Here is a 24,680-nt window from a genome sequence, read left to right as displayed (position 1 = left end):
ACACAGCAGGGGTTGGGGCAGAGAGAGATGGAGAAGCAGGCCCCTGAAAGAGCAGGGAGCCCAACTCAGGGCTCAGTCCCAGAACTTGGAGATCATGGCCTGAGCTGAAGGCAGCAGCTTAAGCGACTGAGCCCCCCAGTCACCCTTGTATTTCTAAAAAGAAATAGATTTATGTGTAATTTTAATAAAGAGGGTAATTTACACATACTGCTTTATAACTTGCTCTTTTTGCATCCTAGTGAATCATGGCTGTCTTTGTGTTGCCATAGATAGGTTTACTTCATTATTTCTGATGGCTTTATGTACTCCTTTGCATGGAAATTCCATTTTACTTAATGTGTTCAGTACTGATGGTCCTTTAGATTGCTGTGTTTTTTTATGGTTTTCTATTAAACAGTGTTGTAGAAAGCATAGGTACGTGTGAATTTTTGCAGGAATTGCTGGCTCACAGAATTGTGCCTTACATATTCTAATAGCTACTGCCAAACTGCTCTTCAAGACCTTTTTTACTAATTTGTATTTTCTCTCAAATAGATGAGGGAACTCTGTTCCCTCACTAACATTGGCTATTACCATTAAAAAAAAAAATATTCTGCCAAACCTATTAATTAAAAATTTTTTAAATGACTTTGTGCTAATGAGATGCAGCATCCTTCCTTCCTTTTATTGGCCTGTGGGATTTCTTTGTAAATTTTCATTTTATTGCCTATGTTCATATTTGTTTCAGTTGCTTTGTTTCATTTTCTTTTCAATTGATAGGAGCCCTTTATACCATAAAGATACGTTCTTTGATAAAAGTCCCTTGTCAGCCTTTTTTGGACACCTTTTTTTCTTAATCTTTTGCTTGCTTTTGAACTCTGTATGTATGTTTGATGTAAACACATTTTCTGGTCCTGTGCTTTATAGTTTTTTATCTTGCCCTCATACTGAGAAAAGATAGTTCAAATAGAAATAAATAAAATACAAATGTGAGTGAAGACTTGAGAAAAGTGGTAGGTCATCATAAAACTGATACGAATTTAATTGAAACATTTTCCTATTTCATCAAACCTATGAGGCTGCGACTGTGAGATTCACTACTATTTATTTATCATTAGGAAAGAAAAAGTGCTGACAAATTAAACTGGTATGTTATTGACTATTCGATGCATCCTGATTTCAGAAACGTTAAAGCAGAAAAAAAATGTATCTTTGAATTGATGTTTTTTTAAGCTGAAATGTGCACAGGGTAGAAAATTGAAAGTATATAAATGGGCACACAGTGAAAAGTAACTCAGAATGAGTAAATCAGGTTCTCTTATTCCCCTACTTAAATCCACTGGTTGGGACTCACAGAGTTAAGCAGGCCTCTTGTCTGCCTTCGGATTTTACTTTTGATCACAATAACAGTAACTGTGATCTGGCCACTTTGTCCTGCTGTCCTCTGAATGTGCCATGCTTACTGTCACCTTTGGGCCTTTCCACTTCCTTTTCTCTTGGCCTAGAACTCCCTTCCCCTAATTTTGCTTCTCTGGCTCCTTTTAATCATCCATGTCTCAGGTTAGCTGCTGCCTCCTCTGAGAAGCCCTCTTTGACCAACAGGTGAAAGACTGACCCCTGCCCTCCTTTTTTTTTTTTTCCTATTTATTTGCTTCATAGCACCTAATACTCTGATAGTCTCTTAATTCTTCCTTTGTTTAATGATTCATTATCTCCCTCCCTCCTTTGTAGGGAGGGTAAGCCTAATAAGGTGCAGGGACCACGCTCTTCTTGTTCATCACCTAGAAGAACAGTGTCTGGCATGCAGAGATTGTTGATTGAATAAATATACCCTTGAATGCTCAAATGAATAAATGTGCTGGTGTTTTTGTAGTCCATCTCTCTCTCTCTCTCTCTCTCTTTTTTTTTTTTTTTTTTTTTTGGATCAGGGATAGAATAACTCACTCCAAGCATGCTTTTTATTATTACGTATATTGTTTACAAGAAGGCACACAGGTGTTCAGGAATCATTATTTGATCTCATAATACGGCAGACAAATGCCTTGATAGTCTTCATGTTCTTTTTCTGACTTGGGCCTTGTGGCACCTGGATTGACTTTGGATTTCCCTGCTTGGCTGACATCTAACAGGTTCCCAGGAGGTACTTCTTTTAGCTTAATGGTATGTGGCCCAGTGTATTTGAGTCAGCCAAATGAGGTTACCAGCATCAGAGAGTTTTCAGACACACTGTGGTTTAGCCTCTTCCCCTTTTTCTACCATGACCCTCAGAGCCAAGTGAACCTGAGCCATTAGCATTGATACAAGATAGCTGTTGGATGTTCCAGTTCCTTCCGTGGTTTGTACCCTTCAGGAAGCTGAGCAAGCAATGTTTTGGGTAAACAACCAAGCAGTTTTCTTTTTTCTTTTTCTTTTTCTTTTTTTTTTTTGAATTATAATCCATTTTTTAAACTTTAAATTGACAACATTTTCAGGCATACTTAAGAATAAGTCAGTGAACCTCCATGTACCCAACACCTAAATTTTAACTGTGGCCAACTTCATCTGTACCAGTGGTTCTAAAAGTGTTAATCCTGTAAACTAGTGGCAGCAACACTGCCTGGGCACTTGTTAGAAATACAGATTTCTAACTTTTGAAAGAATTTGAAAAAATTCTACTTTTGAAATATCTGCTGAATTAGAAACTCAGGGTGGAGCCCATCAATCTGTGGTTTAACAAGGTTTCCAGGTGCATGTGATGGCTGCCAAAGCTTGAGAACCGCTATGTAAACCATTCCATCTCCAATCTCTGCTGGAGTATTTTTTTTATTTTATTTTATTTATTTATTTCGTGAGAGACAGAGAGGCAGAGACACAGGCAGAGGGAGAAGCAGGCTCCATGCAGGGAGCCCAATGTGGGATTCAATCCTGGGACTCCAGGTTCACGACCTGAGCCGAAGGCAGATGCTCAAGCCATCCAGGTGTCCCTCTGCTGGAGTTTTATTTTAAATATTTTTAAAAATATTTTTAAATTACAATATTTTAAATATTTTAAAGTAAATATCATTTTATTTGTAAATACTTTAGTATAGAAACAATTTTCTTTTACACACAGTATCTCACAGATTGGCACAACATTTAGAGAGCAACCAGCCAATCGGTACCAGTATTTACATAGGCTTATCCTTTGACTTCCTAATTCCACTCATAGAGACCTATTTGATAGGTATTTCATGATGTCTATACAAAGTTGCTCATTGCAGTGCTTCAGATGGAGAAGACTTGGAAATACCACATATCTAATAGTGAAAGATTGGCTGAGTAAGTTGTTTTATCCACTCATGGAATGCCAGGAAGTTATTACAGAGAATGATGTCGTTGTTACTGTTAAGTAAGAACAGCAATTTTCAAAAGACTTGGCCCTGTTTTCTCTTTTCTGTGTGAGGTATGTGTGTATGTTTGTAAGAATGTGTTTATGTTGCGTATGTGAGTTTAAGCACTAGAAAAAAGGCTGGGATGTTCTACACCAAAATACTAATTGTTATCTTTGGAAGATGTGATTTTGGTTCATTTCTACCCTTTTCCTTCCTTACTTTTCCCCCCATAACAGAGCATGTATTTTTATAATGGAGAAAAACAATAAATTTAATTTTGAAAAAAAATCCATTAAATTGTAATCTCATGATTATTAATCTCATCATTTCTGTTGAAATGATAATCTGTTCTTGGATTTACAGATGGACACTTTTTGGATTCAAAGAGATATGCCATTGTTGGAGCAGATCTCCGAGATTTACCTGAACTGGAAGAGAAACTAAAGAAATGTAACATAAATCCACAGTGAGATTTTTTTTTTAACCTCTTATGCATTTGTGATTTCTTGCTAATATAAGGCCAGTTAAAATTGCAGCATGATAACATGCATCCCATTTTTTATTCTGAAATGTTTATCGTTTCATTGCTCCTGAGAGTGGTTGTCTGAAATATTCTTAGAAGCAAAATTTCCTCGAGCCTGTTTTCACATCAGAATTACGTGTGTTACTTTTGTAACATACTGATGCCTAATATAAAGTTTGAGAGAAGATAATTAAATGCATAGAAACCTGTAATTGGGGATCCCTGGGTGGCGCAGCAGTTTGGCGCGGGCCTTTGGCCCAGGGCGCGATCCTGGAGACCCGGGATCGAATCCCACGTCGGGCTCCCGGTGCATGGAGCCTGCTTCTCCCTCTGCCTATGTCTCTGCCTCTCTCTCTCTCTCTGTGACTATCATAAAAAAAAAAAAAAAAAAAAAGAAACCTGTAATTGCAATTATATAAAGAAAGGACTAGTATCCAGAATACATAAAGAAAAACTACTGTAAAAGAAAAAAGTAAGTCCCATAGGAAAAAGGCAAAAGAGAGGTGACAAGGTAGCTCAAAGAAGAAATTGAGTGTCAAAAGAGAGATGACAAGGTAGCTCAAAGAAGAAACATGAGTGTCATATATTGAACCTCAGTAGTGATCAGAGGGAACTCTCTTTTTTTTTTACTCCATTCAAGTTGGCAAAAATGTAAAAGTCTGACATTATCAAGTATTGGCAAGGTTTATGGGAAAATGAGAATGGTCAAGCACCACTGGTGCAAGTGAATTTGGTGCAGTCATTATGAGGAACAATCTGGAAGTTCCCCATGAGCAAGTATACTGTATGATACAGTAGTGTGTTCTACTTTGGGATGTGTGCATCCCAAGAAGGTCTGCATGTATCTACAAGGAGGATGTTTGTCATGGGCACCATTTTTAGTAGCAGAAAATTAGAAACATTCTGAATGTCCATCAAGAATGAACAACATGTAAAATACGTGACCTAGATCAACATGGAGAGAACTCAAAAAACATAATGTATTAAAAAAAATCAAGTTGTAGGATAATATACACAGTGTGATACCAAGTGTGTAAAATCAAACCCTCAAAATACTATATATACTTCGATGATTACATGTATGTATCACAGAAATATTTTAAAAATGGACTGGAAGTGTTTACATCAAATTCTTGGGAACAGGTACCTTTGGGGAACAGTGGAGGGGAGTGAAATGCATGGTTTTAGCACACTGATGCTGCTCAGAATTAGATTGGAATTCACCAGTGGGGGAGGTAGGTAAAAGACATGTCTACACAGCTTACTGTCAGTGAAGATGACACGTTCAACAATATTTGAGGTGAGTAACTCAAGGGAGAGGTTTGAGGGGAACATGGGGGAAATGGAAAGTGACTTTAAAACTAAGTTAAAGGGGCACCTGGGTGACTCAGTGGTTGAGCGTCTGGCTCTGGCTCAGGTCGTGATCCTGGGGTCCTGGGATCAAGTCCTGCATCAGGCTCCCTGCGGGGTGCTTGCTTTTCCCTCTGCCTATGTCTCTGCCTCTCTCTCTGTGTCTTTCATGAATAAATGAATAAAATCTTTAAAAAATAAAGAAAAACAAATTGAAGGCAAAGATTCAGTGGCGAATGATTAAAGAGGGTTGCTACTAGGGAAATCACCAGTAGAGAAGAGGCTGTAAATGGGACAGAGGCTAAGAGGCTTGGAGGGAAGGTAAAGATCTCACTCTTCTGAAAGAAGAGGAAGGAAAGTGTAGGCAGGTCACAAATACAGATGAGCTTTGGGCGATACACAGGAGGGAGTGTAGGGAGTTGAAGCTTGACCTTCCTGGTACATCTTTCTTTTTTTTTTTTTTTCCAAGTCTTATCTTTTAATAAAACAGACATGACAGATGGTAGAAATCTAAATGAACGTTTCTCCCTCAAAGCAGTTACATCCTTAGTTCCAACAAAACTATCACGGTTGGAGCTGCTATTTGGAACTCCTCTTTGGGGGAAAGGCCTTAAAAGGCAGTTTATGAGCCACATTAGAAAATATCCTTCCAGGCAGCCCCGGTGGCCCAGGGGTTTAGCACCACTTTCCGTCCAGGGTGTGATCCTGGAGACACAGGATCGAGTCCCACATCGGGCTCCCTGCGTGGAGCCTGCTTCTCCCTCTGTCTGTGTCTCTGCCTCTCTCTTTGTGTCTCTCATGAATAAACAAATAAGATATTTAAACATATATGTATTCTTCCAAATGCTGGACTGTTTAAAATCAGAAAAGCCCCTCAAATGACACTGATAAGGGAAAAAAAAAAAAAAAAAACGAGAGAGTTGCTGTGTGTGGCTCTCAGGGAGGTTCCCTAACGACTTCCCACAAGTTCTGAGCAACAGCACCACCACTGCAGAAACAATGTGTGGCCTCCTGGGTCTTTCTGCTGCTTTCAATAGGAGCGTGTTCATTTGGATAGAAAAGTTCTGCTGTCTAATAAGAAAAAAAAATCAGCCACACTTTTTTATAGTCACACTTGCAATCTGATGTAAAAAAATACACTTGCACATGGTTCTTGTATGAATTCTAATTAAGAGACATTACATTCAGAATTATAGCACTCATAGTGATCATTTTCAGGAGACTGGAACAACTTCTTTGCCACTGAAGGGGTACACAGGGTGCAGTTAGCTGTTTACCTGAATGTATTCTTAAATACGCGACTACTACCACTCCAAGTTTCCTAGTTGTTGCTCTGTTACAAGTTCCTGACCGCAAGTTCACGCACGTTCCAGACTTTCTTTGCCCACACGGGCTGGTTACAAGGGAGCTGACCCCACAGTCTTAGGGTGAATTAGGAAAGGGCCAGTTAAATGAGGAGACCGGCCACTCCTTGGTGAAAGTTTGTAGCTTTCTTTCCCAATACATCTTCTTTTTATTGAGAACTTCCATTTTTATGCTGTGTTCCTCCTCTGCCATCTCACACTCCCACTCTATCTGCTGGATTTTGGCCACATGCACCTCGTTCATTTGTATCAGCTGCAGCTGTAAGATGGACATCTGTTGATGGTGTTCTTCCTCATGCATCTTTTTAAAGCACCTTCCTGAGAGGTTTTGCTCCTGGAGTGTTTATTGGCTGTGATTCTGACAGGTGAACACGAGGGTTCAGGTTGAGAGGTCCCCTCACACACTGGAAAATGTATGAACTCTTTCTCATCATCGCACAGTTCTCTATTTGAAACAGCGAATGATTCTTGGGCTGCGTTGTCAGGGTGGTACTCGGGCTCCTTATCTGGAGGGCTCTGCAGGGAGTAGAGCTGCTCCGGCAGCATGCTGGCCATGCTGGCCATCTTCTCCTTCCCGAGCAGGTGCGTGCTCAGAAGAGGGCTGACACTCCGTTTCACCTTCTCTCTCCTCTCATGGGCCATAATCTTTTTGGTCCGAGCCTTGATGTTCTCCCAGCACTTCTTCAGCTGTTTGAAATCCCGCAGTGACACGCTTGGCTGAGAGTTGTATTCGTGGCCAAGCGCCTGCCGGGTATGCTGCTTGAGTACAGTAGTTCGCGCATCACTTTTCTTACATTCCAACACTTATTTGTACTTTTCTACCAAAGCAAGCAGGATGCTCTTTTCCAACTCGGAGAAGTGTTTGGCAGGTTTTATAATTTCGTTGTTTTGCATTTTCCACTAAGTTTGTCCTGGCTGTTAGCTATCCTGTGGTGATGGGGGAGGGGCCGGCAAGGTGGGGGCGGAGGTGGCCTGGAGGGCCCGGGCTCCCAGAGCGGTGGCCACAAAGCCCGGGAGCCGAAGCCCCCTGGCGGGCCACCCGCGGGCTGCGGGTCCGTCAGCCACATCTTTCATTAAAGTGGTGATGGCTGTCATCCCTGCACTTTGACGTTCTTGTTAACGTGGTTAGCCTAGAAAAACCAGGTTGTCATTGTTGGGATTGGCATCTCTGCCTGCACAGATGTCCGGGATGGCACTCACTAACCCAGTGCTTACTATCTCTTTGTCTTTCTTACTGAGTGTTCAGAAAGCCAGGTCAATGCACTGTACGTAATATGCCTCTTTTTTCGTTTGGGAAACCCTTTATATGGTTCCCAGATCGTAGCCTGTAGTGTATTCTTCTTTTAGAAGCAGGGATGTCTCACCTTCAAGGACACCACTGGTTTTCTTGGGGGCACAGTAGTGAGTGAGGATCAATAGATTACTCAAAGCTGACACTGGTATACCTGGAGCCCTCTCAGAATGAGGAGGGCCTGAGTGTTGGAATCTGATCCTGGGTTCCAGGTGACCTCTCCTGCTTACAAGTTCTTTAATAGGGACAGTTTTTTTTTTTTTTTTTTTTTTTTTTTTCTTAAAATCCCCCAGAAGCCTCTCTGAGCTTTCATTTCTTCATTTATGAACTGGAGTAAAACCTACTTTATAAGACGGTCTTGAAGATTAAGTATGCTTGGGAAAGCAGTTGAACAAAAATTTGCACATAGAGTCTCCTGTAGATTACTATGGCCACTGTGGTAACCAGCTGCAGCCTCCTGCCACTGTAGTAACCTGCTATTGGAGCAAATGTGCTAAAAGACCAGGGAAATAATCAGTTAAAATCAGGCCAGCTCTTCATAGGGAAGTTTGCCTTGCTTTTGGACATCTACAAAATGGATGAAGAACAGTTGCTATGGTAGAAGTGTTAGAATTACATATATAATTCTTCATTTGTGCTCTGTGTTTTCTTCTATGGCTGTCTTTGCTTTGCTTTCACTTATATTTTGAAAAATAGGAATTCTGTTTTTAAATTACCAATGTGTCAAGGAAATAAAGGTTATGCATTGCTAATAAAAAATTAATTAATTAATTAAAATAAAATTACCAATGGCTACCTCTTTAAAATACCCTTAAAACTTTAACTTTTCATTTTCAAATAATTCGAATCTACAAAAAATTTGTAAAAATAGTATAAAAAATTCCCATGTAGACTTCTTCACCTGGCTTCCCCACATGGTAATAAGTCATAATGGGCAGCTTTTGCATTGAACAGCCTTTTGGAGCTGTTTTTATTTCTCTAATTGTTTCTCTAATTGTCAACCTATTGAGGGTTTGGAACTTTTCCCCCACTCCTTCACTTTTTCTAATCATTTCTGTTGATATAATTTGGGGTTTAAAAACTTATTGCTAATTAAAAAAAATATTTTTAATGTTTTTCTTTCTAATTTTCAACTTTGTTTGCAACTCAGACTTAATTGACTTTCTTCTGGTTCTAGTGCCCTTAGTTTCTTTCTACCATGATCCAGTTGAGTCTAGAGAGCATTTTGATATATATCCATAAATAACTTGAGTTATATAACTTTCCATTGCCCCCCCCCCCTCAAAAAAAAGGAAATCCAGATGAATAGTAACAGTGGATAATTGATACTGTCAGGTCAGAGTTGGCACTTATTTGTGGGTAGACTTTCTGGTGATTATGGGTCCGTGCACTGAGTCCAGCTATACAGCTTCCATTCTGACAGTAACATATACCATATTTTTTTCAACTACTTTCTTGGGCATTCGAGTTCAGATAATTTATTTGTTTTGAGATCCCTCACCAATAAAGTTGGACAGAAGTAACCCACTTGTGGGGCACCTGGGTGGCTCAGTTGGTTGGATGTCTGACTCTTGATATCAGCTCAGGTCATGATCTCAGGGTCATGGGATTGAGCCCCATGTTGGGCTCTGTGCTCAGCAGGGAGTCTGCTCAGGGTGCTCTCTCTCGCTCTGCCCCTCCCCCTTCCCATGTGCACACTCTCTCTAAAATCAGTCGATCAATCTTAAAAAAAATAAAAAAGATAACCCACTTAGTTTTTGAGTAAAACAGCAATCAGCCCCAAGGAACAGCAATATATAGGAGCAAAGAAGGAAAGAGGATCCAGTAAAGGATTCAGGACTAAACCAGCAGAGCTCACATAATTTGGAGCTGTCCATGTTCCCTTTTAAGAATTAAGGCTTTTAGAGATTTCTCTAGGAGTTTATTGTTTTTCCTATTCCATCATTTGTTCATACTTCAGGTCTGGTAAGTCAGAGTGCACACTAGCAAGTGTCCTTTCCTGAAGACTGTTCGTGTTGTTGTCAATTCTCAATGGTAAAAATTTAGAGAAGAAGAATTAGATTTGGTTAAATGAGTATCACTATTTCTGCATTGTATCAGTTTTTGATGTGTAACAAAATCTCACCAAACTCAGTGGTTTAGAGGAACTCATTCTTTAGAACAACTCACAATTTAGAGCAATTCATAAGTTGTTCAGGATTCTGCAAGTTAACAGTTGGGGCTGGGCTTCACTAGTTGATTCTTCTGCTGGGCCCAGGTATAGCCGATATCCCCTATAGTTCACTCATATGTGGACAGCAGGCAGATCAGGATGCCTGATTCCAGGGGAAGGGAAAGAGTATCTGCCTGTGGAATGGTATGGTCTGCAGCGTCACATTGTCACCATGTGCATGCAGGATGAGGGAGAATTTGTAGCCATGTTTACATACCACCACACACCTTTAACAGTTTCACAAGCAGGACAAATCCTTGCTCATTGCTCACCTTTTTACAGTCCCAAAACTTTGGGTCATGATGGTATTCTATATCTATTAGTACGTTGATTGTTTTTTTTTTTTTTTTTTTTTTTTAGTACGTTGATTGTTAATGCACTTGTTCAGTACGTCATATTCTCCTGGGGTGTGAAAAACAGAGTTTTCCTGCCCTGCCAGTACTGCCATGTGTGTGCCATTAGAGTTCCATTCATTTTAATGTATACTTGAAGACTTGATTTAATTATGAGAGTATGCATGTGAGTAAGGGGAGCAGCAGAGGAAGAAGCAGGCAGGAAGATCTCCAGCAGACTCCCTACTGAGCAGGGAGCCCAGCACAGGGCTTGATCTCACCACCCTAAGGTCATGACCTGAGCCAAAACCAAGAGCTGGTGCTTAACTGACTGAGCCACCCAGGCGCCCCTAGAGAGTCCCGGTTTGATGAATACATACATATGTGCTTGTTTTTCTTCTCTTAAGATTGCCAACACTCCTGATAACTGAATGTGTGCTGGTTTACATGACTCCGGAACAGTCTGCCAACCTTCTCAAATGGGCAGCCAACAGTTTTGAGACTGCCATGTTCATAAACTACGAACAGGTAAACGGGAGCATGAGGCATTTGCATTCTGCTTGTATTCCCTTGGTGGCTTGCGCTCTTTGAGCAACTTCAGTATGCCCACTTATTTTCCTTCTACCTCTGGCCACTCACATACTTCCTTTCTCATTGATTGTTGCAATCCCCAGTATTCCTAATTTGTTGACCTCCTGTGAACCTATAGCCAGAGACTTTGGAACTTCTATATTGGCCTTTATAAAAGTTTTTTGAGTTCTTATTTTATCATTGTATGTACTATAGTAGTCACAGACCATGATGGAGGGACTTTTGGCTGTCCTGTGGGTTTAGGGGTAGCAAAATCAGATTCCTTCAGAGGAAGGCTGGTGATACAAATGGACGGAGTTGGCCAATGTAAAGCAGGCAGGAATGGTGGGGACTCTGGTGAACCAGAGAATCCATGTCCCATCTCATGGGAGTGGCCAGCTGGTTGTTACCCTGTGGGCATATGAGCCTAGAGTTGAGAACTCCCCAGTTTTTCAGGATAAATCACAAGGCAGGATTTTAAGATAAAATTTCTTAATTTCTAAGATCACTGAATTTGGTCCACTGGCTGCCCGTTTTTCTCTTCTGATCCTAATGGAAAGGGTTATGTTTTAGAGGTTTGGAATTATTCAGCTTGGAACCAAATCCTGGTCCTTGCTCTTATGCTTGGCTGTGTGACCTTAGATAGAATTCATGGTAGTTGGGAGTCCATGGTCTGGAGGTAAACTGCCTAGCTGCGTGACCTGGACAAGTTTCATAACTTCTCTGTGCCTGTCTTATTATCTGAAAAATGAAAATAATGACAGCCCGACTCCATAGGGTGGTAGTGAGGAAGAAGCAAGTTAATTTGTATAAGAGCATTTACAGCATTGCCTGGCTGTTAGGCAGGCATGAGCTGTTCTTTGGATCTCTCTGAGCCTCAGGTCCTTGTTATTATGGGGTTTTTTTTGTTTGTTTGTTTGTTTTTTAGCTTTTATTTATTCATGAGAGACAGAGACCAGAGACAGGCAGAGAGACAGGCAGAGGGAGAAGCAAGCCTCATGCAGGGAGCCTGACATGGGACTCGATATGGGGTCTCCAGGATCACGCCCTGGGCTGAAAGTAGCACTAAACCGCTGAGCCACTCAGGCTGCCCTGTTTTTAAGGAATAACTTCTCTGGATTTTTATGGGAACTCATGAGATGATATGTAGCACTGGGCACAGGACAAGCACTAAATACATGGTAGTTATTTATATTGATGCTTTTATTTTACTTTTATTGATTTAGCTCATTTTATTTTTAAATTTTATTACAGACTAGAGCAGTAAATGCCTTGCCCACTGCAACATATTATGGACAGATCTAAGACTAGATCTTGGTTGACCTTTTCACCACCCTGTGCCCCAAGCCAGATTCTTGTATAGATGATTCTTGGTTGCTTTTTCTTCCTTCCCTCTCTTCAATTGGGGGCATTCCTCAGACTCAGTGTGCAGTCCTGGTGTATGGGTATAAAGGTAGCTGGCTTCATCTGTCCTTTCTGTAAATCCTGAGAATCCATCTTTGCCTGCAGGATCCATGCCTGGAGAAAATGAATTCTGCTGTTTACACATATTGTGGATGTTCATCTAGCTTTGTCCATCTTGTTTCATTTGTGTATTCTCTTATTCAAACAGCATATGGAGATGGTGGACGAAGTGAATTTTGACCACAGACTCTGTCACTTGGGAGCAGGCATGGGGATGTTCCAGTTTTCAATCTGTTGTCCACAGCCATCCCTAAACTGGCTCAATCCCTACCTCTCATCTCACTTTGTGAATCATAAACATTTAACTTAATTTCCTAACAAATACAGAATCATCAGCATCCCACGTGTATTAAGTGCTCCCATGCCTTCAGTGATTTTCTGGTCAGTCGTTTAAAATGACAGAAACTGCATGGGTGATGATCAAGTCAATACTGATACAATAAGGATGGCAGATTTGTAGAATTTGCCAACTAGATAGCAGGCACATCCCATGAGTTTTATGTGTATTAACTTGTTTATCACAATAGCCCCCAGGTTTTGTGGGTAAGGGAACTGAAGCACAGAGGGATTAGGTAGCTTGCCTGCAGCCTCACAGCCTTGCAGCTAGAAAGTGTCAGGCCAAGATAAAAACCCAAGCAATGAAACGACAGAGCATGTGCCCACAGACACCCTTCGATCCTGAGAGAATAGCGTGCATTATGACCATTAGTGCCTTAAGCCTCATACATCCACCAAAAGAGTAATGCTGGTTCTTGTCGGGCAGCGTTGTCACAGGAACTCTGGGAAGCATTGTATGTATTAAAATGATGATGTTTTGATACCTTGTATCCATATAGGGTGATAGCCTATATGCTACGATAAGGTGTACTGTATTCTGTTTTGTGGCATTTGTGTGTATATATACATTAATGTTTTTTTAAGCTGGTTTAAAATGGTTCTTTAGGGCAGCCCCGGTGGCGCAGCGGCTTAGCGCCGCCTGCAGCCCGGGGTGTGATCCTGGAGACCCCGGATCGAGTCCCACGTCAGGCTCCCTGCGTACAGCCTGCTTCTCTCTCTGCCTGTGTCTCCGCCTCTCTTTCGCTCTCTCTGAATAAATAAATAAATAAATCTTTAAAAAAATAAAAAAAATAAAATAAAATGGTTCTTTATTCAAAAAGTAACACCACATGCAAATTTTTTTAAAAAATCAAATAGTACAAAAGAATAGGCAGGGAAAGGAGGTCTCTCTCCTACCCTGCCCTCTAACCTGGGAAGCTACATGGCCAGATTCCAGAATTATTCTGTGCATATATAAGCATAGAGGTTTTTTTTTTCTTAAAAGCAGGTAGGAGCATATTCTACACATTCCTCTGTACCTTACCTTTAAGAGTTTATCATCATTATTTTATATCTGCGTCTGTATCTGCACCAACATGTGGGTCCTCTTTTCCAGTCCCAAAACTTTTCCTGTTTTATGGCAATGCAATAATATTCCATTAAATGACCATGCTATAATTTCTCTGATTCCAGATGATGGGCATTTAAATCCCTTCCAGGTTCTTCCTGTCACACATAATGCTGCCCTAAACATTCTTGTACCCTTGCATGCATGTGTGAGTATACCTGCAGAACAGCTCACTGGCAGTGGCATGGCTGGCTCCCAGGCCAAGCACACGCCATCCAGTCACCTTCTAGGGGCTGTAGCAGTGTACGTTCTTGTCAGTCCTGGATGCTGTCCTGCACCTGCTTCTGTGACCTGCATTGGGTATTAGCAGATGTTGGCCTAGACTGGTTAGAAATAGAGTGGTGGTGTCTATTTTGCATATTTGAGAAACAAAGAAACCCTTCTGGCAATGCCCAGCCTCTTCTTTCCCTTCCCAGGTGAACATGGATGACCGGTTTGGACAGATCATGATCGAAAACCTGCGGAGGCGACAGTGTGACCTGGCAGGAGTAGAGACCTGCAAGTCATTAGAGTCACAGGTCAGAGAGTGGGGACTGGGACCTCCTCTTGTACCCTTAGCCACTCAGGGAAGGGCATCTTCCCTTCACGATCAGAGAAGGTGGGGGCTTTGTGTGGGTCACTAGGTCATCATGCTAGGGAAGTCCAAGCCCTTGGTGTGGAAAATACATATTTACGTTCCCTATACCTTGTTATTTAAAACTTTGATTATGTAGATTTTCAAATAATATGAACATAGAGGGAATAGTAAAAGGAACACCCATGTCCCATCAACCAGTGTGTAATTCACATTTGACCCATATTGTTTTATTTATCCCCAGTTTTTGTTAGTGTTGTCATTGGAATATTTTAAGGCAAATCCCAGACAGTATATCATTAGAATATTAAAATATTCCAGTGATTTAATATCATAAATACTTGAGTGACTGTAACAGTCCATGTTGGTGTAGAAAACTGGAAAATAAAAAGAAGGTAGATAGGAGCCAGAATAGGCTTTCAAAAGAGGAGTCTTTTAAGAGAAATTCTCATGTGCTTAAAGACTGTCTTGGATTTGTACAACAGTGCCTTGTACCTTCTCCATTTCTCTCCATCATACATTCTAGAAAGAACGGCTCCTGTCGAATGGGTGGGAAACGGCATCAGCAGTCGACATGATGGAAGTGTATAGCAAACTGCCTCAAGCTGAAGTGAGCAGGTGCGGGATCAGCAAGAATCAGCATCTCAGCGAATGATTATGAATGAAAAGCATAGCTGTCTTTAATGTAAAAAAAAAAAAACCTCAAACCCTAACTAGACTTATTCTGAAATAAATTAATATGCTGGTACAGATTAAACATTAATAGAACCTTGAAAGTAACTCATTAGCCACTCACTGAGATAGGGTTTATGCCAAAACAGATTATTTTAGTGAAAATAAGCAGCCACACCTGTAACACTCCCAGAGCACCCTCTGCGGTGGAACTTTTGCACAATCCTGGTGTTTTGGAGGAGGAAGAAAATGACGTTGTCCAAGGTCTCCTAAGGGGGAAAGGTCTGCTCGCAGATTTTTAAATGGATGGTTCAGAAACAATTTTCTTTTTTTTTTTTTTTTTTAAACATGAGTTTTGTTTTGTTTTTTATTAAAGTTTTCTTTTTTTATTTATTTATGATAGTCACACAGAGAGAGAGAGAGGCAGAGACATAGGCAGAGGGAGAAGCAGGCTCCATGCACCGGGAGCCTGACGTGGGACTCGATCCCGGGTCTCCAGGATTGCACCCTGGGCCAAAGGCAGGCGCTAAACCACTGCGCCACCCTTCAAACTATGTATGACGTGCAGGAAATAGAAAGTAGTGTTGCACTCTGTAGGTGCACCTCTAGAAATTGCTGTTAGTAATAAGTTGCAGTGCATTTTTCTATGTGTATATGTAAAGGTGAATATTGATATATAGGTTTCTGTTTTTTGAATCTATAGATTCATGTTACATGCATTGGTCTATAAATCACCCTCCCCTTTTAGAAACTTAACAATTGATTGTATTTCTCTTCACATACCAAAATATACTGAAATATAGGAGGTTCCCATGTCCTGTTCAATGGTGCATAATATTTATATTGCTATGTGGATAGATTACATTGATAGTAATAATTTTATAATAATTAAGTTATGTGTAGATCTGGGCATTTATTTGTACCTTGTTTTATTGTGCAATTTTGTTGTTAATTTCCCTGTTATAAACACTGTATTTATCTCTGGACAGTGTTCGTGCCAGCTTTAATTGAATTCGTATTTTATCGTTACCGTATGCTTCCTGGTTTGTGTTTCCTCATGCTTTTGGGAACCTACACGTATAGGTCTCTTACAATATAATCAGAAGAATTTTAGCCTTGTTTCTCCACAGAACTTGCTATTAATTTTTAGAAATATCACTATTTTTACCAAGTGTTTACATCAAGGCCTTGAAGGTTTGTGAAAGTGAGGTCTCCATGTGATCAGGTCCATATTTTCTTGAGTCTTCTAGAATTTTCTTTTCCTACACGCTGGTTTTCATTTGCTACATGTCAAGGCAACTGTTTTTGAATAGCCCTGGTCAGGCATCGGTAGTGAAAATGCTCTAGCAGCTCTTCTGGATGCCGAGGGGAGAGGCTAAAACTGGAGAGAGCAGCTTTTTCTAGGCCGTCATTTGTCTCCTGTTGCCGTGGCCTGTGTAGCCAGCAAGGCAGATCCCTGACAGGGGCGGGGAAGGAGGTGGGACAGGCTACGGTCTGTTTTCCTGAGGTTGAACAGCCCTCTTGGCTCTGGGAACCCATTTGCCAAGGGCTTCTGCTGGATACTGTGTATAAAAAAGAAGTCCAAGGCAAGCCTGTTTACTTAACAAATACTGAATGCCAGCTGTGCACCATGTGCTTTCCTAAGCATAAGGCAGAGATCAAAACAGACCAAAAGATATGTGTGCCCTTGGAGTCCATGCTCTAGGGAGCAGCTTCACAATCTAGTGTCTCTTAAGAAGCTAAACATGGTGCTAAATATCCTGGAGTCTTCATGTTGGTGCTGTGTTTTGTAGAACTTGGCATTGGGCAAATCTGCGTCACGTGTCTTCCAGTAAAATGAGTTGGAAAGCAAGCAAAGTTCCTTAGGCATAGTCACTCTCAGTTCGGATGTGACTCTTAGGCCAGCCTACCAAGACAGATATGCAAATACAGAAATGTGTGCAGCAAAGGCATGTATGTGTACCCCTCTGCACCCCCAGCCTGGACGAATGGCAGTTCCTGACTATAATCAATGACTATTGTGAATATGGGCATGTGGATAATTTTCTGTTTTCTTCTTTATACTCTTTTGAATTACATGAAATTTCCCCCGGCATGCCCATATTTCAACAGAAAAAGAATTTTTAAGTTATTTTATATGTCTTGCATATTTCTTTGTGCATATATCTTAAAGCTTACATTTAAAATGCTTTTTTGACAAAAGTCATACCAGTGCATACCAGAGAATAAAGTAATGTACAGTAAAACAAAACCAACCCTTCCATCCTGTTCCCCTCACTACCAGCCTAATACTTGGCACATTATTTACTACACGGGTTACTTTTTGAACTCTGTGGTAAGCCTTGGAGTCTGTTCCTGTCAGTGATACAGCCCTATCAGATAGCTGTGTGTTATCTTGTTGTATGAACATGCTTTAATTTATTTAACCCAGCTCTTCTGGTTTAAGGACTTGTGTTAGGAAGCTGCAGTGAATGTTCTGGAACATGAATCTTTGTACTCATAGGCTAAAATCTTAAAGGCAGAATTGCTGAGTGAAAGGATGTGCATTTGTAGCATTGATAGAAGAGTCAGAGAGGTTTGTACCACTTTGTAATCCAACTAGTAATGTAGGAGAGCACCTTTCCCCATATCCTAGCTAAAGTGCATATCAGCCTTTTTTTTTTTATCTTTGTCAATCTGATCATTGAAAAAATATCTCGTATTTTTATTTATGTTCCTTTTCTCTTAAATGAGATTGAGAGCATCTTGTATTTCTCTTCTGGTGAACATGTCTTTTACCTGTCTTTTAAAGGAGTTTTGAAAGTTTTTCTCATGACGTCTAACAGCTCTTTACAGAGTAAGGAAATCTACCCTTTGTCATTTATGTTGCAGATCTTTTTTTCTAGTTTGTCATTTGTCTTTTAACTTTATGGTGATTTTTAAATAATAAAAATAAATTAAAATGGAACCACACCATACCTACTATGTCGCAGCCTGCTTCTTTCCCTTAGTATAACATGAACATCATTCTGTACGCATGAACTTGGGGGTCATGATCTTCATTTTTAATTGTAAAGCTTGATATTGTCCTATTTTTGTTCTCCCCACAGAATAGAGTCACTTGAATTCCTGGATGAAATGGAGCTTCTAGAACAGCTCATGCAGCATTACTGCCTTTGTTGGGCAACCAAAGGAGGAAATGAATTGGGTATGTGGTTTTACTTTTGTTGATTGGCCCTAGAAATGGGGACCTTTTTTGGTCTCCAAACACCGTAAGACATGCCTGAAAGAAATGGAGTATCAGACCTGTGGGTCCATGAGCACCAGGCAGAAAATGAGCTATTCTATTCTCTGTGTTTTTATCACACAGAAACCAGATGAATTGTTCAGATAAATCACATATATCAACACTAACAAACCGATAGACCTTGAGAGTTTAAAGCAGTAATCTTAATAAAAGTAACCAACCTTTGTCTTTTGAGTCACCTTATAAGCACATTTACTAGAGGTCAGGACACAAATCATCATATGTGTCTCCAGCTGACCTGTGCAGCTGCGGGCCAAATTTCTCCCCCTCATATTCTGTGACGGAGGTGAAGCCCCCTAGCCTGGCAGAGGAGGGCTGGGTGGGAGTGTGGATCCTTGTGTCAGTGTTCCTTCCTGCCTCACTTCCTCCTTGACAATTGTGCCATGTGGGTCTTGCTTCTTCTGGTGTCCTCCCTTGGGCATCTCTCTGGCCCCTGCAGACCATTTTAGATATCAGTGCAGCCTTGGCTATAAAGTAGCCGCCCTTCAGGTATTCTGTGTCCTACAGATGCGTCCAAGAACATGCAGCCTTAGGCAGGGACCCCAGAATAAACCCAGAACATGAACATGCACGGGCAGCGGCCTTTGAGAACATTCCATGCTGACATGAGGCCGTTCATCACGCTCCCTGGGCTTAGCATTCCTGTAGTTTATAAGCAGTTCAGCCCACAAAATCCTTTTAAATTTGTCTTTTTATTTAAAAGAATGTGTTCATGGGGTTTTATACTGTTATTACCCACTTCCCCTCTCCCAATTTAAAACAATGTCATTCTTAGTGGAGACTTTGGAAGCTTCTAAAAAGTCCAGGGAAGAAGAAAAATCAGCTGTGTGCCTGTCACTCAGAGAGAACCTCTAGTAGCTTTTTCTTTCCACTCTTTTTCTAGCTGTGTTTTGTTTTTAGCAAAATTGAATTTCTATGCTTAATGTACTTGGAGCCCTGATCTTTTCCACTTAGTATCATAACAGCCATTTCCCCTCACTGTGAGAAACTCAGCGTAGTTTTAATGGTTTTATAAAAATTCTATCATGGGGGCACCTGGGTGGCTCAGTGGTTGAGCACCTGCCTTCAGCTCAGGGCGTAATTCCGGGGTCCTGGGATCGAGTCCCACATTGGGCTCCCAGCAAGGAGCCTGCTTCTCCCTCTACCTATGTCTCTGCCTCTCTCTCTCTCTGTCTCTGTGTGTGTGTGTGTGTGTGTGTGTGTGTGTGTGTGTGTGTGTGTCTCATGAATAAATAAATAAAATCTTTTAAAAAAATCTATCATGATGCCACATCTGGTTTGACTCAACTTTGTCACACTTTTGGAAATGTAGTTTGTAATATTATTAAGCCAATTCTAGTTTTTCAACATATGGAACATTTTTACATCGAGGGCTGCTCTGTGATGTCAGCAACGAACGTGGGAGGTAAGGATCCGTCTCGTCTCTCCATATGCTCAGAGTTTGTTACCGAATGGATGGACCTCTAGCATTAACCGCAGAGAGCCCATAAGCTGTGGCTGCGCTTTCTGAATCCCCTCAAAACCCTCCTAAACACAGCCTCGTCCAGCCTCTTGCTTCCTTGTGATGATCGCCTCCTACCACACAGGGGACAGAGCTGCCATGAGGAGGTGTCGCCCTGTGCCTGGGTCCAGCAGGGTCTTGTTCTCCCACCTTTGTCTGCTGTCTCTGCTCTACAGCATGAGTCACTTGACAGCATTTGTGTTTCCTTCCCTCAGGTTTGAAGGAGATTGTTTACTAATCTGTGGGAGGTCCATGCTGAGCCAGGAGCCGAAGCCACTGACCTTCCCAGAGTCCACGGGCCAAGTTTCCTGAGTGGTGGCCAGACCTGGCCCACCAGCCTCATCCACAACTGGAGAAGCCTCAGCTCCTAGGGTTGTCGCACCACCTGCTGTACCCGTTGACTTATTGTTGAAATAAATCTCAGTTGTTGCCAATTGCCCGTGCGTGGGTCCCTCTTGCCCCCGGGTTGGCTCTGGTTTTTTTCCACGTCTGCTGAAACCAAAGATCCCAAATCTTCCTCCAACCTGAGCTTGCTCCCTGTGAGTCAGCCTCAGCTGAGACCCCAGCATCTGTGTGGGGCTTACTCCTGCGTGCTCGTGTGATGGCACCTGATGTTGCACCTGGCACCTTGACCCGGTTCTCCACCTCCACCAGGGGGTGGGATTCTGCCTCTGTCTCTGCCCTGACCCCGACCTGCCCGCTCTTGCAGCCAGCTGGACAGTGGCCCCTAAAATGTCCACTCCTGCCCCTTGAACCTCTGAATGTGTTACCTCATATAACAAAGAGGGCTTGCAGGTATGATTATGCTAAGGTCTCTGAGATGGGGAGACTGCCCAGGAGTACCTGTGTAGCCGGGTACACTCACAGGGTCCTTACAAGGAGAGGTGGGAGGGTGGAAGGAGAAGGAGGTGTGCCATTGGGCCCAGCGAGGAGCAGTGCACTTTGGAGATGGGGAGGGAGCTGAACCAAGCATGTGGGTGGCCACTAGCCGCTGGAAAGAGCTGGAGACAGACTCTAGGAGCCTCTAGAGGAAATGAGCGTGGCTGGCAACCAAGCATCGCAGACAACCAGAGCCCAGTGAGATGGATCCTGAATTTCTAGCCTCTTGAACTGTAAGAGACTATTAGTGTTTTAAGCCTCAAGGTTTGTGCTGATTTGTTACAGCAGCACAGGGTACTAATGCAGTTATACAGGTGAATAGGGCTGAGGGCGCTTACCCTGTAATTCAGAAACATAAGGCCAATCCACCCTTGACCAACTTTCTGGTTATTGACTGGGGCTGTGAACCTGAGCCTACGTGCACAGGATAGCAGTGAAAAGCCGCCTGCCCCTCCCCTCTCCCACTGAGCAGGATCCTGGGTCAGGGTTTGAGAGCGTGTGCTGCATACTACTGCATGACAGTGAGCCTGTTGGGGGGTTGACACTGATACAATGTGAGATAATATCAAATCTCCCTGTGAAAAAGTCACTTCCTTTACAGGAATCTTTTGAGCCTTCTTAAGTTCCAGGAAAAATTCTCAGGCAGGTACTGGTAGGTCTTTAACACTTAATGTAACATTCACTAGTCCAATGGTTTTGAAACTGGAACCAAGCCATTCGTAGATGGTGAATCCATGTACTGGATCAAATCCACTATTTTGGAAAGATTAGAATAGAAAATGTTACAGCACATTACTAGTAGGAAAGGTGAGTATTGCTTTTTGAAACTTCATTTCTATGTGGGGATATATATACACGCACGCACATTATATGTGTATGTACATATATATACATACATACACACACACATACATACCATGTTAGATTGTTCCTGATGTTCTGGTTTTGGTTTTCTTTTTTTTTTTTTTTTAATCTTTTTTTTTTTTTTAATTTTTATTTATTTATGATAGTTACAGAGAGAGAGAGAGGCAGAGACACAAGCAGGCTCCATGCGCCGGGAGCCCGATGTGGGATTCGATCCCGGGTCTCCAGGATCGCGCCCTGGGCCAAAAGGCAGGCGCCAAACCGCTGCGCCACCCAGGGATCCCTGGTTTTGGTTTTCATCAGAGGTTCAGGTCAGAGCGCCAGCACCTCACTAACAGGCAGCAGCAGAGTCTGGCTAAAATTCAAAACACCTTGCTTCGCTTCCATTAGATTTCTCTCTCTCTCTCTCTTTTTTTTTTTTTCTTTTTATGGATGACCTTCTATTCAGGGCAAATGATGCACCATTCCGATTGACAGTTGTGTTATGAGACGTCCCTTAAGGTACCTACCGATTTCATCTTACAGGGGAGTTCCTTTAAAGACAATTACTAGGAAAATTCTAGCAGGGGTAGTCCAGAGATGTTGCAGAAATCCTGGAGGTGATCATTGGAAATGCTGAAGTTGAGAAGCACGGCACGGTGGCACCAGCATCTCACGGTTTCTCATGGGAGTGCAGAGGGCTGCCAAGGGCAGAGGGTCGCCCCTCTTCCCGCAGGGGGTCTGCTTTCATGCCCTGCCCCTGCCACGGACCAGATGGCTTCACTGGTGAATTCTACCAAGCATTAAAGAAGAACTAATACCTGAAGTGTGTTCCCTTTCAGGTTGGAACTTGAACCCCACTTTCTGCGGGAGTTCTTGCCACTTGCTCCCTCTTCTCCCGCGCTCTCATCTAAAACCTCTTGTAATAATTTCTACACATGCTGCTTAATTCAGAAGGACATCAGTGACACCGAAACCACCACACCCGGTGACCCCTTCTCAGTGCTTGGCCGTCTCAACTTCTTGGCAACATCTGCCATGGTGACCAGCTTTCTCCTTTAGGGGTGTTCTCACTGCCCCTCCCTTGGCTTCCTAGACACCCCTCCATCGACCTGTCCCTCCTTTTCCCCTCTCTCCATGCCCAGGGCTTCCTCCTCTTCCTGGAAGCCCAGGACTTGGTGTTCATGGATCACCATGGGCTTCTTCCTCCCTCCGCCTCGCTCCTCCTCTCTCCCTCCTCTCTTCTGTCTCCTCCCTCCCTCCCTCTCTTTTTCTCTCCCTCCCTGCCTTTGGCCATTCTATCCTTTGGTTAACTCCATGCCTTTGGTTATTCTAGGTACCTCATAAGGTGTAATCACACAATATTTGTTCTTTGTGTCTGTCTTATTAGACTTAGCATACTGTCATCAAGTTTCATCCATGCAGCATGTATCAGAAATCTTATTCCTGGGGCTCAGTGGTTGAGCATCTGCCTTCAGCTCAGGTCGTGATCCCAGGCTCCTGGGATAGAGTCCCACATCGGTCATTGGTGGCATCTTTGTCTAGTTTTGGTACCAGAGTAACGCTAGGCTCATAGACTGAGTTCGGAAGTGTTCCCTCCTCTTCAATTTTAAGGATTCGTATTCTTCTTTAAATGCTTGATAGAAAATAAAATAAATAATACATACATACATACTTGGTAGAATTCACCAGTGAAGCCATCTGATCTGGACTTTCCTTTGTTCAGAGGTTTTAAATTACTAATTAAATATCCTCACCATGTATACATCTATTCAGATTTTCTGTTTTTTCATAATTTGGTCTTGGTAGGTAGTAGGTTTCTAGAAATTTGTTTATTCTCAGTTATCCAATTTGTTAGCATATGATTGTTTATCATACTTATAATCCTTTTTATTTCTGTAAAATCATTACAGAAATCACTGGTAATGATCAGTAAAATCATTAGTAATATTCTCACTCTCATTTCCAATTTTAGTCATATGCATCCTGTCTTCTTTTTGTCAGTAAAGGTTGTCATTTTGGTTGATCTTTTTAAAGAATATGTTTTTGGTTCTGTTTATTTTCTCTTTCTATTCTCGACTTCATTGGTGTCTGCTGTAATCTTATTTCCATCCTTCTACAAGCTTCGGGTTTAGTTTTTTCTAGTACCTTAGGATGTAAATTTAAGATGCACATTTTTTATTTGCGATCTTGCTTCCTTTTTTTTAATCTTTATATTTTTTTCCTCCCTCTCTCTTTCTTTGGAGCTTGAACTCATGACTCTGAGATCAAGAATCAGGCACTACAGGTGCCTGGGTGGCTCAGGTGGTTAAGTGTCTGACTCTTCGATTCAGCTCAGGTCATGATTTCAGGGTTGTGGGGTGGGCCCTGCACTGGGCTTTGTACTCAGCATGGAGTCTGCTTGAGATTCCATCTCTCCCTCTGCCCCTCCTGTTCATACTCTCTGTCTCTGAAATAAATACATCTTAAAAAAAAAAAAAAAAGAATTGGACACTTAACTGACTAAGCCACTCAACCACCCCCGATCTCACTTCTTTTTTAGTGTTTAGAGTTATACATGTCCCTCTTAGCACTTATTTTGGAACATCCCATAAGTTTTGGTGTGCTGTGTTTTCATTTTCATTTTTAAAAAATATTTCCTAATTTTCCTTCTGATTTCTTTTGTGGTATGTTGGTTAAAGAATGTGCTGTTTAGGGATCCCTGGGTGGCGCAGCAGTTTAGCGCCTGCCTTTGGCCCCGGGGCGCGATCCTGGAGACCCGGGATCGAATCCCACATCGGGCTCCCGGTGCATGGAGCCTGCTTCTCCCTCTGCCTGTGTCTCTGCCTCTCTCTCTCTCTCTCTCTCTGTGACTATCATAAATAAATAAAAATAAATAAATAAAATAAATAAAAATAAAAGAATGTGCTGTTTAATTTCCATATTCTCATGAATTTACCAGTTTTCCTTCTGCTGATAATTTCTAGTTTCATTCCACTTATGATAGGAAAAGATACTTTGTATGATCCCAGTCTCTCAAAATGTATTAAGATTAATTTTTGCAGCG

General features: G+C 41.8%; 1 protein-coding gene and 1 pseudogene across 2 annotated transcripts in view; one reads left to right on the top strand and one right to left on the bottom strand.

Annotated features, from left to right (window-relative positions):
* The window catches only part of LCMT1 (leucine carboxyl methyltransferase 1), a 40,956-nt gene extending 20,607 nt beyond the window's left edge, over positions 1-20,349 (top strand). Inside the window, exons 6-11 of one of the 2 annotated variants that reach the window (XM_038540009.1) lie at positions 3,693-3,795; positions 10,809-10,929; positions 14,296-14,397; positions 14,980-15,071; positions 18,215-18,312; positions 20,128-20,349. In XM_038540009.1, the coding sequence (XP_038395937.1) occupies positions 3,693-3,795; positions 10,809-10,929; positions 14,296-14,397; positions 14,980-15,071; positions 18,215-18,312; positions 20,128-20,150 (539 nt within the window). In that variant the 3' untranslated portion in view covers positions 20,151-20,349. The remainder of the gene's footprint in view (positions 1-3,692; positions 3,796-10,808; positions 10,930-14,295; positions 14,398-14,979; positions 15,072-18,214; positions 18,313-20,127) is intronic. The other variant, XM_038540010.1, reaches the window with a different exon arrangement.
* LOC111096269 lies at positions 6,477-7,460 on the bottom strand (annotated as a pseudogene).
* Positions 20,350-24,680: the final 4,331 nt, after the last annotated feature.

Source organism: Canis lupus, chromosome 6 (assembly GCF_011100685.1).
Source record: "Canis lupus familiaris isolate Mischka breed German Shepherd chromosome 6, alternate assembly UU_Cfam_GSD_1.0, whole genome shotgun sequence".
Taxonomy (NCBI): domain Eukaryota; kingdom Metazoa; phylum Chordata; class Mammalia; order Carnivora; family Canidae; genus Canis; species Canis lupus.
The sequence above is the reverse complement of the archived record's forward strand: the minus strand, read 5'-3'. Positions and strand labels throughout refer to the sequence as shown.